Source organism: Melozone crissalis, unplaced genomic scaffold (assembly GCF_028551555.1).
Source record: "Melozone crissalis strain CALT ecotype California unplaced genomic scaffold, PUWL_Pcris_2 ptg000042l_1, whole genome shotgun sequence".
NCBI classification, from domain to species: Eukaryota; Metazoa; Chordata; class Aves; order Passeriformes; family Passerellidae; genus Melozone; species Melozone crissalis.
The window spans coordinates 61,832,766-61,851,763 of record NW_026535820.1 but is presented as its reverse complement, the minus strand read 5'-3'; the positions used below and the strand labels follow the sequence as shown (position 1 = coordinate 61,851,763).

Here is an 18,998-nt window from a genome sequence, read left to right as displayed (position 1 = left end):
TTCCATCAGTTGTCCTAGATGCATAGGAATGTCCTATAAATTACACATTCAGTTTGCAAAACAGATTCTATTGTGTCACAGTTGGCTTTCTTTCTTACATATTGTAATTCCCATGCAGCTATTAGATGACATGTTTTACATAGCAAGACTTCTCAATTTTTCAATTATCACAAAAAAACTGATTAGGAAAGTTTGATTGATGTACCAGTATTTTAATATAAGAAAAGAGTCAAAGGTTAAATGCCACTGCCTTAAGTCATTGAACAAGCACACAAACAAAGGAAGCAGAAAGAGAGAAAGTAGCCAAACAAGGTGTCAGAAATGATTCTCCAGACACATGGTTTTTTGACAATCAGTGCAGAAATATCCATCAAAATATGTCACTATTTGCTTTTTAAAGGCTAAGAAAATACTTCTTTGGATATGAAATTATTACTTGTAGTTACAAAAGCTTTGCAGGTAGATGCAGCTTTCATCTTGGTGTCAGCATAAGCAAATACATTAATGATACATTCTTTCATTTCTCACAATTAGCTCTGTTGTTAAGGGAAATAATTTTGAAATTAATCTAGAACTCATCAGTCCCCTAAGCAAGATTAGAGTGTTACTATATTGATGCAAATTTACATAAGATATAGGACATAAAATACTTATTAGAACAAACACAAAATCAACCATTTGCTGGAGCTGGATCATCTCCTGTACACAAAGTGTGCAATGCTCTAAAGCCACATTAAAGACAACTTCAGTAACTCCAACTTCAAGCAATCTATATATAGTAGTTTATGTATAAAAAAATCATTTAAGAATGCATTTTTTGGAAAAGATTAGGAATACATTGACAAATTAAAAGCATGTCACGCAAAGATTTAAGATGCTTATAAAAGCTTGACCATAGGGGCCAACCACATCAAGGGGCTTACAGAAAACTCAAAGACTTTGAAAGCTTAAAGGACCTCATTTTTTTCATACCTTAATTATGAAGTTGCAAATAATTGTGTTTTCAGCCACATGTTCTTGACATTGCAACAAACCCAACACTGTCATTTTCTCAATTATTAGTAGACTTACTTTTCTTTAAGGAAATCCACTACTTGTTTGAAGTCTGCCACACAGTATTCTCTTTTCATGTCCATGAGCACACTGTCAGAGGCTGACTGGACTGGTATGTGTAGAAAAGCATACACTCTTGGATGATTGAGAATCTTGGCCATTTCCTGAGAGTTATTAAAAGAAAAAGAAGCTTTAAAGCATTATGAAAATAATACAGAAAACTCAGATTAATATATGGGGTAAGTATCAGCAGTAATACTTCTAAAACTCAAACAATACTAAACTGCCCCAGCCCAGTTTAAAACAGTAGGGACAGGTGAAAATACCTGAAAGCAATTTTTTTTAGGAGAAAATAAGAAGAAAGCGATGAAATCCAATTTCCTTTGAGATAGCGATCACAAAGGGATCACATTCCCTATGTAGTATTGATTACACAATTAAAAGAAAATTTTAGAGGCAAAGTATTATGAAAATTGGTGATTTCAGACAGTGGCTGTTTTCAGAAGATGGCAAGGGTTAGTTGCTTTCTTGTTGGAATTAAGTAACTTCTCAGATACCAAAATGAGAATGTCTGTAATTGGAGCATCCCTAAAGTCAGCCAGTTGCTAATTAAGGTACACCTCACCACTTGCAAACATGCTCCAATACTGGTCCGAAATGTTGCCTGTGTTACTTCAGAGAAAAGGACTGAAATTAAAAGTGCTTGGCTATAATATGAATAGAATTAATCAGGGGGCAGCTTAAAACTGGAGTGACAGCTTGGAAAGAGACACAGGATGTGATACATTTTGTACAAATGCAAAAGGTCGGGGGGGGGGGGGGGGGAAGTAAAGGTAAGAGCAAAATGCAAAACCAAACTTAATGAAAGCCAAACCAACCTCCCAACAGAGGCTTGGCAAGGAGAAGGAATGTGAGACAGAATAGAATATGGTGGTCCGGTTTCTCTCATTTCAATTATTTAACCAATTAAGGACATACAGTCAAGCAAAAAAGTTTAAGTATTTTTTAAAGTTGAAACCAACCAGCGTTGAGATATGGTACCATACTGCTTGTTAATCTTTGTCCTGCAACAAATAAGTGAACTTGGGCAAAAAAGCATATTCCATGAACAAGCAGACCTTCACATACAGTTTTTGATTTTGTCTTTCTCCCTGAGCTGTGGGCATTCAGGAAATGGCCTGGGACTGAGCACTGCTCTTCTGCCAGTGCACTCTGTGTGCTCCAGTCAGGCTCACTCAGGCCATTTCTGCTGTTTCCTGTGATGGCACAGATACTCTGGCTGACAACACATACTGCTGCCATATTTACTTTTTAAGCTGCAACTATTTACAAATTCTTCCAGACCATTAATCAGCAATATTAGTTACGCATCTAGATTTTCTCTCTGTATTTCTAAAAGGCTGTCCTAGATTGTTCAAAGAGAAAGCAGACATCCTTAAGACTTTTCATTTGCAGGAGCTCAGCTTTTAAAAGCATTGATTTTTAGAACAAGAAAAAAAAATGCTCTCTCGATACTCACTTTTCATCTGACAAACAGATGTGTACAAAACCCGAAACTCTATCAAATCACTTCTGGAAGCAGTTTTGAAAGTTTCTGTTTAAGATCCTATTACATAAATGTCTCAGAGAAGTGGTTACATTATTCAAGGCAACAGCTACTCCATCTCAGGTATGTAAACTCAATTTGATACACAGAATTGCACACAATTTGATACACAGAAAGGCTGTGTGCAGTGAACCTGGCTCTCAGTGGAAGCTGGAGGTAGCTGGTTTCATGAAAAAAAGAGTGAAGAAAAGGCCACCATGCATCCACACGGATTTTGTGTCCAATTCAAATGGAACTGTACTTATCTGTGCCCTTAATAATTGCAGATGTTCAGCTAGAACATATTTTCAAAAATGAAATTGTGCAGTACAAGTACCTAGAAGTGGGAAACTTTTTTTAAGCTTTAGAAAATCTTGTGAATGTAATTTATATGAAGCATCCTTGTAGTCATCTGTGACTTTTCTGTTTATCAGTAATCAAATATGTTTCTAAAATATGGAAAATATGAGCTGAAAATCAAGCTATGGACCACAAGCCTATTATTCTGCTTATCTCTTGGTTCCAAGTACTTTATTCAGTTTTCAAACACAGATTTATGATGATATAAGGAATGAATGAAAGTCATGTTTCATAACGTGCTTCTAAATCTTCCAAGTTCTTAAAAAACTCACCCTATGACATAGGAAAAAAAATTCTTTGCCATTCCTCTCAAATTTTCATCTTCTGAATAACAGACTCTTTAATATGAGATCAGTTTGTGAATTCTTTTTGAGAGTAATAAATCATTAGAATTTCTAGATATGGAAGCGTTATTTTATTCCAGCTTTTGTAAGGCTGAGAAACATCTGATAGAACAAAAACCCAAACAGATTCACTGTGTCTGTTTGTTTGTGATAGAAATATTTGATCTTAAAAAACCCTACCTTGTTTTACCATGAAGTTTTGATTTTTAAAGTCACAAATGTGGAAATTCTCTAGTTATATGAAAATGTTGGTTTTATTTCTCATATTCACTTTAAACAATGCAAATGTTATGGTGAAATGTGAAGAATGAAAATCAAATTCTAAAATCTCAATGTTCCTACTCAGAGAAATCAAAAAAACCAAAGCACCCAACCAACCCCAAAGCCACTAGCTGCTGGTCTGACAGTAACATGTAGAATCCTTCTGGTCTCACAGCTGATCTCTTTCAGGGGGCAAGAGGGAGCTTTTGACTGCACTTCTTGTAAGAGGAACCAAACCAATAGTGCCCACCATCCAGTGTTAAACAAGACTAATCAGAATTGCTTCTTGCAGTTATCCCCCATGTAAAAGAAAGAAAACACATGTTTTCTGCGATCACTGTTGTCGATAACTTTCAGGATTAAGAACACAACTGTTGTCATTTAAAGTAATTACCCTTGGTTCTGTACCAGTGGGATGTAAAATGCCTGGCATTAATTATCTGAACTTTTCAACTATCCCTACAGATCCCTCCATACAGTAAAAGCTACAGCTGTAAGCTCAAAAACATTATTGATTATTCCACTGCATCACTTTGGTTCAGAAAGATACTCCATATCAAAAGAACTGGCATTCTTTAGAGAGTAAATAGCATGCCATGTGTAGCAGAAATTCACATGCAATACACACATGGTCTGTCTGGGAACACTAACACAGCCTAGATGCTGTGGTCATGGGTTTCAGGGATCTTATGGACACTCAAAGCTCCTTCTAGAGATGAGGAGGTTGCAAACAGCTCTTTATACTTGAACTTCTTTCTTTACTTGATTTTTGTATCTAAAGGTACACAAAATACACTGCATGTGCTTTGAATCAAAGATCCTAATGATAAACTGATTCCCCAGCAGGTACTTGAGAATTGTAACAATTAACTTTGTGAATTTAGCACAACACAAATTATTCAGACAAACCAAACACAAGACTGAAACACCTGATGACCCACTCTTTCATTGTCACTCACTTCTACCGGTGGTCTCAAATTTACCTTTTATAACCAGAAATTCTGAATGAGCCATTCAGAAGGAAACAGAATAATGAATTAAACAAAAGCTTTGCTTGATTGCATCAGAAATCTGGATAAATCAATCTTCCAAACTTTGCACTGTTCAGATAGAAATATCACATTCTGACCTGTAGCTTTAAGGTAAGACTGTTCCAGTCTTATATTTCATCCTCCCTACCACTAAAATAACACTGAAGTTCTTTGCCACATAGGTTTGATTAAATTACAACTACTCTGCACTTAACAGTCATACTTAGTCAATGCTGACAGATTTTCCCATACTACAGATTGCACATATAATATCAGATTTCATCACTTAATAAAACTATTAGTTAATATCCCAAAGAGTATTTGAAGGACATCACGGGCTAATGCATATTTTTACTTCATCATGTCTCAACATTCTAAGCTTAACATCTATTTCCTGTTGATTTTCTATATTTATATACATTTATTTTTTTTCTGAAGTGTTCTGCATTACTAGGTATAATTACATGTTTCAGTTAGAAAAAAAAAAACCAATAATTTTATTTCCATCTGGAAACAATAAATGAACAACGTTTTGAAACTGTATCACTGTGAAAGAAACTTTCTGTCTTTCAACATGACTGAAACGGCTGATTGCCTTTTCTTGCTATTCCCTGGAATCTGATAATGTGTCTATGAATGAAGGGATGCACTACACAAAAATGAAATATCATGTAGGAACTAAAAGGTCAAAAAGTTGCACAATTTGTTTTAACCTGACTCTACAAAAATAGGCGTCATCTACATTTGGAAAATAACAATGTATGTGAAGCATCCTTCAGGATACTGATCACATATGAAATATTTTTTTCCAGTCCTTAGCAGCTGGAGTACATTAGAACACAAAGCACATTACTAGAAAGATTTCTATTTAGTCAGTGTATTTTATCCTAGCAATTACAATACACAGATTTAACCACCTAACCAGAAAATCACACCTCCTGTTTGCAGTGACACCATGTGCAACCACAGAAAATTGCGGACACAATAAACATCAATATCTCTGCATCTTTATGGCAGTACCAGCAAGCTGTTCAGACAGCAATTCTTTCCCCTTACCTAAAGCAGGCAAAAATCCAAGTATTTGAATTCTGTCTTGTGTTTGAGTCACGATAATGTGAATAGCTTACTTGCTAGCAAAAGGATTTTGTCCTCTGCCAGCAGTGAAGCCCAAAGAAATCCTTGTCCATATGGAAACATGACAAAATGGCACTCCCTCAAAACTTCATCCCTTTGTGGCAGATATTACTTTGGGACATGTCACGAGGGGTGTCTGCTGACTGTTGTCTTTCAGAAGCTGAGCCGTGCTACCACCAGCACAGTCTGGAAGAAAATCAAGTGGCTGTGGCTCATTTTATAAATTCCTCTGCTGCAGTGCAGCTCAGGAACAGATGTGATCTTGTGATGCAGGCACGGGAATGACGACACAGTTATGATCCAGTCTGGAAAACCCATAGCAGTTTTGTTTAAACAAATGAACAGAGAACTCTCCCCCACTTCTCACCCCCTGTGAGCAATGGGGCTTTAAAAAACTAAGAACATGTGGGATGTCCCTGAGGACACTGGTTGAAGGCAGTGCCTCTCCCTCATCTGTGCACAAACTGGGGGAGATGTGCTGAAGCCACATGATGGGCAAGCTTAGAGGCAATCCCTACCCCATGTAACATGACATGACATGCTCAGGTCTTTATCCTGTTATTAGGATAAAGGCAGGTCACACTGGAGCAGTTAAAAGCCCATGCAATTCTAGCCAATGTAATTTGAACCTTCAAATCAAATCTTTGAGTTGCCAGATGGAGGGCAAAAATCTGTTTTGCCATATGGGAAAAATGCCTTCTACATTACCAAAGAGAAAACTGGTATTAGCTCAGGCCACCCTTGGAAGTGGATATAAACCAGACTGCAAGCTGTGATTTGCTGATAGGAAAACTAGCTGTGAGAGTCATATGCTCAGCCCTAGCTGTTCCCAGCTGTTCTCCTAGGTGTGGGATCTCTCTGCTGCTTCCAGCCTCAGAAAACAGACAAACCATGGCTAGCTAAGCAACTTTTTACTTTTTCCTCCCTCACAGCTTCATACGTGTTAAGCCTAATCTCTTAAAAAAAAAAAGGAAGGCAAACCATGCCATACCAAAATCACCTAATAGGCACTGAAGAGCTTGCCACATCTTCCTTTATTAAACAAGAGCACAAGCTAACTCGAGTTCCTGCACAAGAAGTGATATTCAGATAACATCACAATACAGTAACTGCATTTCACAGTCCACAGCTTCAGCTGAAATTTTTCACATCTCTTCCCATGAGTCAGTGCACAAAGGAAACACACACAACCACGCTAGGTACCTAATTTTGTTAACCTAGGTACTTATTTTTCTAAATACAAAAATATCAAGAATTGTTCTATTCTGTTAACAGGTAGATATGGTTCTTTCTAAGATTAATACATGCTATATCCAAGAATAAAAATAAATTTCTTGCACAGTACCATTTATTCATATTTTCTGACAAAACCAGTAACTCCCAGTAAAGACATCTTAAACCTTGGTTTCTGAAATTCTTCACAATAAGCAAGCCAACTTCCCTATCACAATTTGCTTCCAATATTAAAGCAGACTGACTTTACACTGGGTAAAATGTTATCCATCTCCATTGGGTGGATTGCTTATTACTCAGCCTGTGATGAGCCACGAGCCCAAGCACATCTGAGTCTCCACCTCACCAAAACAGAGCGGATTCAGGGGCACCTTCAGCGTTATACCACACTGATTTCTGTGCACCATGCAGGAAAATGGTTCAGTGCTTTCAAAGATGAGAACTGTTATTGTTACTGCTGCTGCAGCTATCGTTACAATCCTAAAGAGCCTTTGTGGAGCTTCAGAGTGCTGTTTATCCAGTTCCAAAAATTGATTAATTTCAAGGTAAAGTGTATATTTCATTAATGGTTAGAGCGATGGTTTAATGACTTCAAACCAGCCAACCAGAGTGTTAATACGAATTACTTGTGAAATTATTAATTCTGACATGCAAGAAAATACACTTTTTAAAAAATGTTCTCAATGGTTCTCCCTAATTTCTCATCATTAAGCACTCCTCAAATGAAATATTTTTTTCCAGAAGTAAATTAATACTCCTTTTTTCAATATGTATTAGAAACACCTATTGGGAAGGTCCCTAAAAAGGTGATTTATTGCAACAGCACACTGCTACTTCAAATAACTCTCTGTCTCAATCATACTTTATGCTAATAAAACCTTGAAAACTAATTAAAGCATAGAGAGGCACGCACAATAGGCAAGTAGGATTGTCACACTACCTTTTTGTCTTCAGAAAGCTGAATGAGTGAAATGAATTGCTAGTTTCATCCACACTATGAATTTGTTCTCCAGCTCAAAAATGAGAATCCCATAGGATAGAAAAGAATTGATGGTTTCTGCTCAGAAGGAAGACATAGAATGAATTGCACACCCCTCCAGAGTTCATCTGTACCTAGACGGGGCAGGGAGCCTCTCTATTGTTTCCCTTCATTTCAAAGAAGTAAGTACGAGATCTAAAATAGCAACTGCTTTAGCAGGTTCCAGTGGAAGGAAAACACTGGAAGGTTTTAATCAAAACTTAAACCTTTAGGCAAATACTATCACTTTCTTTTGTGAGCTGACCTAAATTTCATAGTAAAACAGAATAAAAATATTGCAACCATAATGATGAGATTTATATCATAGAATTCACATTTTTCAATAACCCTTGCCATTTAACAGAGCTAAACCAATTGAATCCAAGAATGAGAAGAGATTTTACATCTTTTCCTTGATTAACAGTGGTACAACAACACAAAGCAAATATTACTGTGCAGTTTTATTGAAGTTTCTAGAACACAATGTATTTTATTTTTCTCATTTTTAAAGAAAATCTTCACCTCAAGAAAATCAACCTTTTTTTATTTTTAACAAATGCCAAAGCCTAACGAAGCAAGCAGTCTTACTGAAGATTATGTAGATGATGCTGCAAAGCACAGGGAATGTGACAGCTCATCTATCAAAGAAAACAAAAGGGTTTATGCATCTAAACTAAATAGAAGCTTTTGAAACAGCATGGAGAGTAGTTGGTAGAACTTTTCTTATTATAATATAAATAACTAGGAAAGTGAGATGCTATTTGTTTAACAATGAATGCAGAAATATTAAAAGAAGATGGCACAGTTTTTTATGCAAGCCTTAAGTTTGACAATAGCTTCTTCTACCTCAGTGCCCTGAAGTGCATGGCAACTGATAAAAATCCTGCTTTTATTTAGCACAAATGCACTATCCCATATATGCATTTCCCATTCTTTTAACATATTGCTCAATTACTGGTGATTTTTATTTTCTGCTAGTAATTCACCAGAAGCTCCAGCTCCAAAGGACTGCTGGGATGAGACAGTATTGTAAGTAATTGACAGCCTGACACTCAGCACAAGATTGAGTGTAGATCTGTCTGCATTTAAATACTCTTCATTCTCAGGCAGTCTAACAAGCAAGAGCAACATTCATACGAGCAAATCATAATTAAGGTACAACTAATATGCACAGATTTAACTGGTCAAGCAGTGTGCTACTTAATGTTAACCCCTTTTTGCAATACCAGTTTTTATTCACAGATTATTAAATATAGAAGAGCAATAGATGCATGCATAAAATATTCTGTTGTGATAAAAAACTGAATTTTGCATAAATAAAGCCAGTTTTTTATGTATCTCAAAGCATTTTTTCTACTAGTGTTATAAAGAACATGAGCTCCATTCTCAACAACACAAACATTCCCTTCCATGTTGTCTGGAAGGAAGCATTTATTGTCCAAAGTTCACAATTTGCTAAGGTTTTTGAGAGAACCCAATATTCACAAATACAGCATAAAACCTTCAGGAAGAGTAAAATGGGTTCTTATTTTGACATTTATTAAGCCAAATCATATTCTACCAGCTGGAAACGAACATGTCACCAAGCATTTACAGACGTTAGGATCTGCTGTGTATGTGATGTTAGAATTCTAGATTAGAGAAAATGGCATGACAAAATGTATCCCAAAGCACAGCAGAGATTCATCCATTTCCCAGCTCCATAATATAAAAAAGTACATTGACTCTGGGGTGAGCTCATGTTCCCATGACACTATGTCTTAAGAAGTAATTTAAAGGAAATGTGCTATATTTGAAAACCCCAAAGACAAAGAATGCTTTGAGAGGAAGCAGAGGAGAGACAGACCATTTTAGTACTAAAAAATAAAAAGCAGGAATATAGAGAGTTAGCAAAGATGCATATACAGCTTCCATAGGACAAACAAGCATTTAACATAATACCAAAGGAAATAGTAAACATCCCTTCATACCTCACCTTTTATTTTTTTTAGGAGGACAGAGGAAATTGCCCCATCTACCTCCCTTTAGTATCTGAGGTTCCTTTCAATTATACTGCTAGCAAAACAGACACAGTTTGCATAGAGACAACTTTGTAATTACAGCAAGAAAAAGTTGCATGGTCCACTGAGTACAAAACACTACAAAACTCACAGTAATAAGAAGTCAGGGGCTTAACTATTCATTTATTTAAATGTATGCTGCAGTTTTCATTTTTTCTGGTCAAATCAACAGATTTTAATTGGCACTTTCAAAAGCAGCAGTCTATGAAAATGACAAAAAATAATACTAGAAACAAAGCAAATACATGCCCTAAAGTCCTTTTAATTCTTGAAATTATGCTGCCCTTTTATTTGCCATTGCGGAATGTTTTTTCCCTTTTTAAATGCATTTCAAATCAGCTTACACTCGAGGTTATTCAAAACTTGAGCTTATGCACAACGCTCAAAAATGCTTGGTGCACTCAGAGGAAAAAAAGGACAACAGAGAAAAAAGAAAAGTGAATTAGTAATTTTACTGTAATACTGTAACAATTTCCTATGTGCTGTGTCAGGGCACATTTGAGGGAGCCATCTGTAGGGTATCAGCTTCAAGGAGGTTAAGAAACACAAACACCGAGCTGACACGAAAAATCAAAGCAAAAGAGCAAAGAAATACTACTGCAACTCGTGGTACACTTGGCACACCTTCTGCATTTAAAGGCTCTGCTGCCATGCAGACTCCATCTCAATGGCTGGTGTATCACTCAAATGTCCTGAATTAATAACGGAGATACAGCCCACAGATGGCATATAGTATGGTTTGAGACAGACTCATTTTGACAGGTGACAAAGACGACTACTCATCTAGTCATGTGAAATTAAGCACTTACGGGAATGGCAGGTGTGAACTGCCTCCTTTATACAGATTTGGAAGCATCCCATCACTCACAGAAAGTGCTGTACTAAAATCCCAGACAATTCTGGGATTATGTTAAATCACAAAGGAGGCAAGCTAAGGCTGAGATGTGAGTCCCTGCCCTTTTACAGTCTGGATGATCTAGAGTCCCTTGTGATTTGGACACAGCCCTGGATACTTAAAAAGAAAATTAAGTTTCAACCCAAGGAAAAGTGAAATATAGTCAAGGCAAAATCACTATCTAACACTACGCCACGAAAATTAATTTCAAGCTGCTATACATTTTGCCTTATTTTTTACTTTTCAGACTAATTCCCATTCATAATTTATCTACTACCATTGCTTTAATGGATTTTTCCCAACCCTCCCTTTCCATCAGTCACTGGAAGTGGATGTTAAACACTCTCATCAGAGCACTAGCAAGTAGCTTCATAATATGACTGGGGAAAAAATGTCTGGAAGTTACCTCTAAAGCAGGGTGTATTCCTTATGCGCTTTTACTACATGTTGATACCATGGGGTGATAAAATCTTTGACATCTGGCAGTGTGTGTAACTAGAGCAGTAGCTCTGTGCAAAGACATATGGGCAAGAACACACAGGGAAACCACACACAAATACACTCCTTGCAGGTTTTTCTAGGACTATATAATAGATTCTAACACTTCTCCTTCACATTATATAAAACAAAAAATCTGGGGCAAACTATTTTTCCCTGGCCATACTCTATGTCTGTTTATTAAAATTTTCTTCCATGTATATAAAATCCCAAGTTTTCCTCAATATCATGTTGCATTAACATTTTAAGATAGGACAGACACCGGGCAAGGGCGTGTCACAAAAATCTCAGTTTGAGACCAACCTTGAAATAAGCAAGTTATATGCTTCATGCTGTATCCATTCAAACAGACTGCTAAGACTGTGAGAGCACTCTGGAAAATGCAGTACTCCAGTGGCCATTCAAACTCAAGTTTGTGTCAGGTAGGGAGTCAGTTTAAGTTTGCATATGATTTAAAATAGCATAACCATGCCTTCTGGTACTGCTGTCAGATAAATGCCATTCTGTACTTGGAGATATTTGTCATTTCAGAGGATACTGTTAATCTCATGAAAATCCTTACTATACTTGTGTTTGTTTGTTGGTGCTTGAATTTGGTACTTCAGTTTTTTATTCAGTAAATATGGCGGTAGTAGTGCCTTGTGTAGCATGAATAGTCTTGGGATGAGAAGCAGACATGTGCTTTCAAATTAGAAATTCTGCATTCACTTGGGTCTTCTTGTCTAAAAAGAAAGCTATATTTGGAACCATGCAATGTTTTATAGTCATTCAAAATATTAGATGTGTTTTGGCATGCTGGATACTAACCTATGTCATTACAAAAATCCTTTGTCATAATTATTCAGGGTACAATCTTAAGTCCTAGATTTTTATCTACTATTTTCTTTAGCTACAGATGATGTCTGTGCTTACATTAGTGCATAGTATGAAGTATTAAGAGGAGATGAGGAAAACACAGAATATGGTAGTGAAGCCACTACCAAATATCTAAATTTATCTACCAAGCCTTCCAGCATAAGAGCCTTAATGCCCATTACAAGCACTCACAGCTTTTCTTTGTCCCCTGCTCTGCTCTATTCCCACCACTCCTGGCCCAAGGGAAGTTGTCTTCTTCCTCTCCCTGTGCTGGCCTCCATCAGTGGAACAGCAGAGCTGTTGGCTGCCACTTTTTAGTGGAGACTATGAAACTGATTCCCAGACACTGAGGCAGATGAAACACTCTCACCTGCAGGTAAACTCCAGTAAATATGGAAGAAAAGTGAATGAATCAAAATTTTTGCTTTTAGGCTGAGTCTCTAGGGAAGCTTTGTCCAGATCTCAAAATTAATTTCTACATTTAGAGGACTACTGTTGCTCTATGCCACGTATCATTTCGAAAGTGAAACAAATCCCTGCCAAGCCGTTGCATGTGTACAATTGTATGCCAAAAATGTCTGGTTTCTAAAAAAGATACATGATTGGAATGACTTTGTCCTTTGTATTGCATACAAAAAGTGACACAAGATTAACACATTTTCACAGGTAAATTTTTTTTCACAGAAAGCCAAACAACATCATAATTAGAAATACGAGTTCTAAAAAAAAATCAGGAATTTCAATTAATAAAATGCAGCACCTTTTAAAACAATTAATGAAAGATGTCTGCAATGAATAACACATCTTCATATCTTAGGAGATAACAGATCTATATCTGGATTTTATCCTAATCAACTGACATGAGGGTTAATCAGCTTCTCACTTAATTTTGGTTTTTTAAACAAACTACAGTTTTACCCTTTCCTCAGCTGGAAAGTTAAAAGCATTTTGCCTATAAAAAGTTTATTTTGTTTGGTGAAAACGTATACAGGAGACTGCTTACATTCCCTAGTGATCCTTCAGAGAAAAGTCTGTAAGCTTGGAAGAGGAGATTAAATAGAAATGCAGAAAGCAAAACAAAAAAAAAAAAAAAAAGCCCCAAACATTTTCTCTAATTTAGTTTGACAAATCAGCAAAATTATGTCACAAAATTTGAAGACCAGAAATTCTTGGTCACATGTGAAACACAGAAATGTGACTGAATAATCTTTAGAAAAATCATATAAATTGGAAAGTGTATGGAACACTGAAGAGGATGAGCAACAGCAGATGTTGCTGCTGCACACAAACACATGATCTACACAGCAACATTCAAGACACCCATTTTCAATAGGCTTCCATGAATTCCTCTGTCTGTGCCATGACACCTAAAGAAGCATTTTCGAAGAGATAAGAGTACTTCTCCTAAATGAGTCAGGTAGAAAAATAAGTCCTACCTACAGCACCTTCTGGAAAATTTAGAAACAGGAAGACTAGATATCATAAATTCACACATTTGTGACATGCTCACACTTACTATGATTGAAGGAAAGCAACATTCTTTCCACTTTTCATGGATTATATCAAGGGTGCCCCTTATCTCAGAAGAGCAGTTTGTTATTTACAGCAACTGTTTTTTCTATTTTTTTTTAAGCTTTGAGAGCACTCACACAATGACCAGCAGTGACAAAAGCAGCAGTCTATGCCAAAACACTTTTAATAATGTGAATGAAAAATGAAAGCAAAGGAACTAACTGTGAAAATTGCTAAAAGCTTGATTTGCTTTTGTACAAGATGCTGAAAAATGTTAAAATACAAAGAGAAAAGACAAGCTTGTGGCAGTTATGAGAGTCCCAGACACAATGCAAATTCTCAAAAACACTACTACACTGCTTCCTAAAGGCTCCTATTCAGAGTGCTGAGTTAAAAGCCTCTCTTAGTGAAGTATATGTTAAACCAAAGAATTAAATAATAACCTTGCAAGTTTCTTGAAACTTTCTGCAGGTCAAATTCTTTAGCTGGTGAAGTGAAAACCTGCTTATTCCTACCAAGATGAGATTCCCCTGGCCCACATCCTTCCACAATAGGCAAAGGTGCAGTTATAGCACTCTGATGAGAAAATACTGTCCTTGACATCTTAAGAAAATACAAGGGCAACTATTAATGTTACACTATATTTGGGAAAGCAGCATGGATATCAGCTACTTATCTGGGTAGTAAACATGCACATGGTTACAAAATTTACTTTCAACTACATCCTTCCCTCCTTTTTTCCTCCTCTTTACAGTTATGTTTATTCTGTGGATAGTTTCTAGGAATTTCAATAAATTCATTTGGTGACAGAATCCATCAAAACCCACCTACCTTTCAGAAGAAACTCACTTCCTCCTCTACATGAATAAGCTACACTTTCAAATTCACACTGTTATATACTTCTAATTTCATTGAACTGCTTTGTTACATTTATTTTAAACACAGATATACACTTACATCTCTATTTCTTATCAAGGAAGTCATAAACACGCTAAAAATAGGATAATGAATGCATCAATTGAGTGAGACCACTACACAGTGTTTCTGGAAATATCTGTCTGAGGTGCAGCAGGAAGAACAATGCAATCCCATAGTCCATCACTTGCAAATGACGTTTCCTTTAGTTCTTGGAAACACTAGATACACACACAAATGAACATTACTACAATAAAGTCCTACATGCCAGAGATGTCACTAATATTATAATTCCAAAACTACTTAAGGATCTTATTATCTCAATAACTTGCTGTGTCAAGCAAATGGCTTTACACTGTTAGTCTAATGTTGTAAATGCATTTTAAAGTCTATGGTGTTTTTAAGCTACTGCTTAAAATGAAAGACACTTCACATAAGGTTCCATGCTGACTCACTCAATGAATGTCCATGTTGGCATATAAATGATTCCTTTTCTTCCCTTACCTCCAGATGCTCTAAAATATAGGGAGGGTTTGTCATGCCAAGCCTCAGCATAGCTCCCTCAGGAATAACTTCAACCAGCTTCCACAGAAGCGTGGGGAGGTCTGTGCCAATGTCTCTGCCATAAGCCCCTGTGTCTTCACTGGTCAGCCATATCTCACAAACACCCTCTGTGAATAAAAGAAAGAGATAATTAACAAATCTGTTTTAGAGCTGTTTATTTTATCATACAGCTGCTCACTCTTTTAAATGCAGTATTTCACATGGCTATTATGCAGCCAGACTGGGTATTCAATTGCAAAGGGGAGGGAAGGAGAAGGAAGGCTTATCCCATGGGTAGCAGTGGGTTATTAAGTTCATTTTATGAGCACAAGAGTGCTACAACAATGCTGTAAATTATCATTGCTGTGGAGTGATTAACATTCACAGCCAATGACTAATTCTGTGCTGCCTCTACAGCAAGTCAGACAAGTTTAATACTCTGTTTTATTTTTTGAGTCTAATTCATTAAACACCGCAAGAGACATCACCCAAGCAGAGTTTGCACTAATGGTTATTACAGTAGTTAGCTTATTAACTGGTAAGCTTCCAGTGAGCAAAACCAGCTGTAAAGCACTGTGACTGACATTCCTCCTGAAGTAACTATTAAAATCTTGTATTCTTTAAATTATGCAATTAGCAATGCAATATTAAGGTTGCATTGGAAGGTTAGTGACCACTGCATGACTGAGTGATACTATGGGAAAACCTGTTTCCTGGCAATTAATGCTTCATTTTCCATCAATCAGAGCCTTAGGAAGTAGTGCATTTGATTTTTATTGTAAATAGCAACTTCGAACACTGGTATTTGGTAATAATATCCTCATACCCAAAGAGAGAGATTGTACCACCCTTTAACAATAGTTGAAAGCACTGAGGTTTCATGCAGCCACTTCTGCCTGCCTGCCCAGCTTCCATCCTTTTTTGCAATACAATCCCTCTACCCTTCCTTACTACCCCAAAGCAAGAAATAAGCCATCAAAAATAGGGTGTGTGTGAAGGAAACACCTGTGATTTACAGTAAGATAAGATACCATTACCTCAGTGAAGAGCTAAACTTCTAAAACCAATCATGAACTGGTAAAAGAAATTACCAAACACTAGAAGGTGCATAATTCATCAAAGCACACTTTGGGCCAGCAGAGAATGTATTGGAAAATGTAAATGTTTATGTTACAAATTTATACTCAAATGAGGAAAACTTAAGCACATACACCAACTTTAATCACATAAAAAGCAATAAACCTAGAAACCAAATGTTTTACAAAATGTAAATCCAAGACTGCTACTCCTAAATTCACACTGCAACAATAATGGCAGAGAGCAAGCCATGCTGAGCATCAAAGTTAATCCTGTTGGCACAGAAACGTTTTCAAGGTAATTTATTACTTAGAATGAAAAATGCTTTACAATTTAAGGTTAACTGGAAAACTTCTTACTTTTTAAGCATTGCTTCAAGAATAGGTTAGTGAGGGAGATGTACAATTTGTATCTTGAGAGAAGTCTGGTGTAAAGCATTCCTAAAGTGCTCTTTGGTCGACCATTTGCAGTCACAAGTTTCTAGTCACACTCAAACTGAGCTCCCTGTGCAGAATCTGCCTGCAGGACACAATTACACTGTGGATTTCAGTGCACTTGCTAATGTTTTTGGAATTCATCTCACCACAGGCAGTACCCACCATGGAACATACTCTTGGGTTTGCTGCCTGCCCTACATTTTCCTGAAACACATGAAGAAAGAAGTGAATTTTATATGCTGTATGTTAAAAAAGAAGAGAAATGTAAGGAATTTAAATGATTGATAAGGTCCTGTTTTGCTTAGTTTGGGTTTCTCTATGTGAGTCTCCAACAGCCATAAGAGCACTAAAAAACTTATTGACTGGCTGAGTTTCTACTGTAACAGAGTAATTCTCATTGGCAAGCTTTCAATCTAAAGAGTTGCATGGGGCTTGGGTTGGATTTCCTTTTTCTTTTTTTTTTCATGAAAATGGCTAATGGAATACTGCCTCACAGTTACCAGATGAACACTAAGGAAAAAAAAAAATAAATCACCGGCTAGGAATGGAAATAACATTCCGGTGGAAAACAACAGCGAGCTTTTAAAGCTGCATAGGTGGGGACCATTAGCCCCCTGGTGGGCTGAAACTTCAAATTAAATCACAAGAAGAGGAAGCAGCTGTAATAGTAAATCAGCAACAGCAGGAATAACTGTCTCATCTGCTCTCCGATCAGGGTGTTGAACAACAAGCAATGGGAATAACGCATGCTGAGAGATCCAAGGATGCAGTCTTATTACCGGGGGCAGGGAGGGGGAAGAACACCTGTATTTTAGGAAAAAGTTCATGAAGATCCATTTTGTCAACCTGTACAATTTCAGGTTGAAAGCTACTGTGAGTGATAAATATTTACAAGGAGGATCATTAGGATAAATCAACTTTGTACATAACTGTGTGAAAGAGGTTTTGAGTGGACTGATTTTAGGCCATTTTTTTTAGTCCTTTGTATCCCCAGTTTAGGAGCCTAAACTTACACCAGGTAAGAAGAGAAAACAATAGACTTCTCAAGCAATATTAATGAAGTCAGTCAACACCTCTGATTTTCGGTCTACCCCTCCAAACTCCAGCCCTCCACAGGAACCTGTTTAAATCCACTGTCTGATACCATACATAATATTTTTCCTTTCTTTTGCAGTGAACCTCATTCGATCATTCACCACTCTGTTACTGGGCAATTTTGGTGCTAATAAAGGCAAGCTGATTTTGTAAACAAGAAGATTGATCCAAACAAGAGGCTTCAGATGTGCAAACTCAGAGCATTTGTTACACTATTAAGGCCAATTATCGCTATATCCAAGTAATTACAATTCTGCCTTTGGTCACAGATCATAGTTTTTTCTCACTCTGCCATCACTATCCAGCACAAAAGAGAAACCTTAACAGTTGGCCTCTGATCTGCTGTAACTGGAGATTACTGAGAATGAAAAATGTTGGAAAAAGAATAGGTTCCAAGCAAATGAAAAAAGTTCTGAGCCTATTCCTTCTCACATGTCTCAATACTCACTGCAGATTATCTGATACAGGTTTTAATTTCATTTCCGTGGGGTAAGCAATCCTTATCACGAAGGAGATAAGAAATCTGACATCTATCACTTTTACAAAATATGTGCATTCCTGGTTTAGAAACCATTTGAAATTATTATTCTAGCATTTTTATTTTGCTTTGTCTTCATCTCACTATTGTAAACACTGGTTTTGGCAGTACCAAACATCCTTCAAACTGAAGAGAAGTGTACTCCATCAGAAAAATGAATTTATTTCAATCTACAAAAAGATCTGAGGATGTTAAAATACTGGACACCAATCCCAGTGAAATTCTCACATTTGATAACTGACTGCACAAATGAAATTCAATCCCCAAATCCTCATGATTTTTCTTCTCCTTCCTTCCTTGTTCTTCTCTTTCCTGGCAGATTTTTTAATGTGAACCACAGTGGCTTTTCCAACAGCACAAATCTCTGCAGGCTGCTTCAGTGGGAGGCCCCTGACTCTGACCTTCTCAGTAGCCCGCATATGCTTATCAACAACTGCCTGACCTCCTTGTGATTCCTCCTCCAACACTGAATTCTTATGGCAGCCTGCAGGGCTGCACAGACCACAGAAATACCTCTCCCAGTGCACCACAGAAATCTGAAAGACCATCTGCCA

At 36.9% G+C, this 18,998-nt stretch overlaps 1 protein-coding gene across 1 annotated transcript in view; it reads right to left on the bottom strand.

Annotated features, from left to right (window-relative positions):
• Positions 1–18,998, bottom strand: part of CDKAL1 (CDK5 regulatory subunit associated protein 1 like 1) — a 377,883-nt gene that overhangs the window by 128,401 nt on the left and 230,484 nt on the right. The window contains exons 10-11 of the mRNA XM_054284911.1: positions 15,259–15,425; positions 1,072–1,217 (exon numbers count right to left, since the gene is read on the bottom strand). Coding sequence (XP_054140886.1) covers positions 1,072–1,217; positions 15,259–15,425 — 313 coding nt within the window. The remainder of the gene's footprint in view (positions 1–1,071; positions 1,218–15,258; positions 15,426–18,998) is intronic.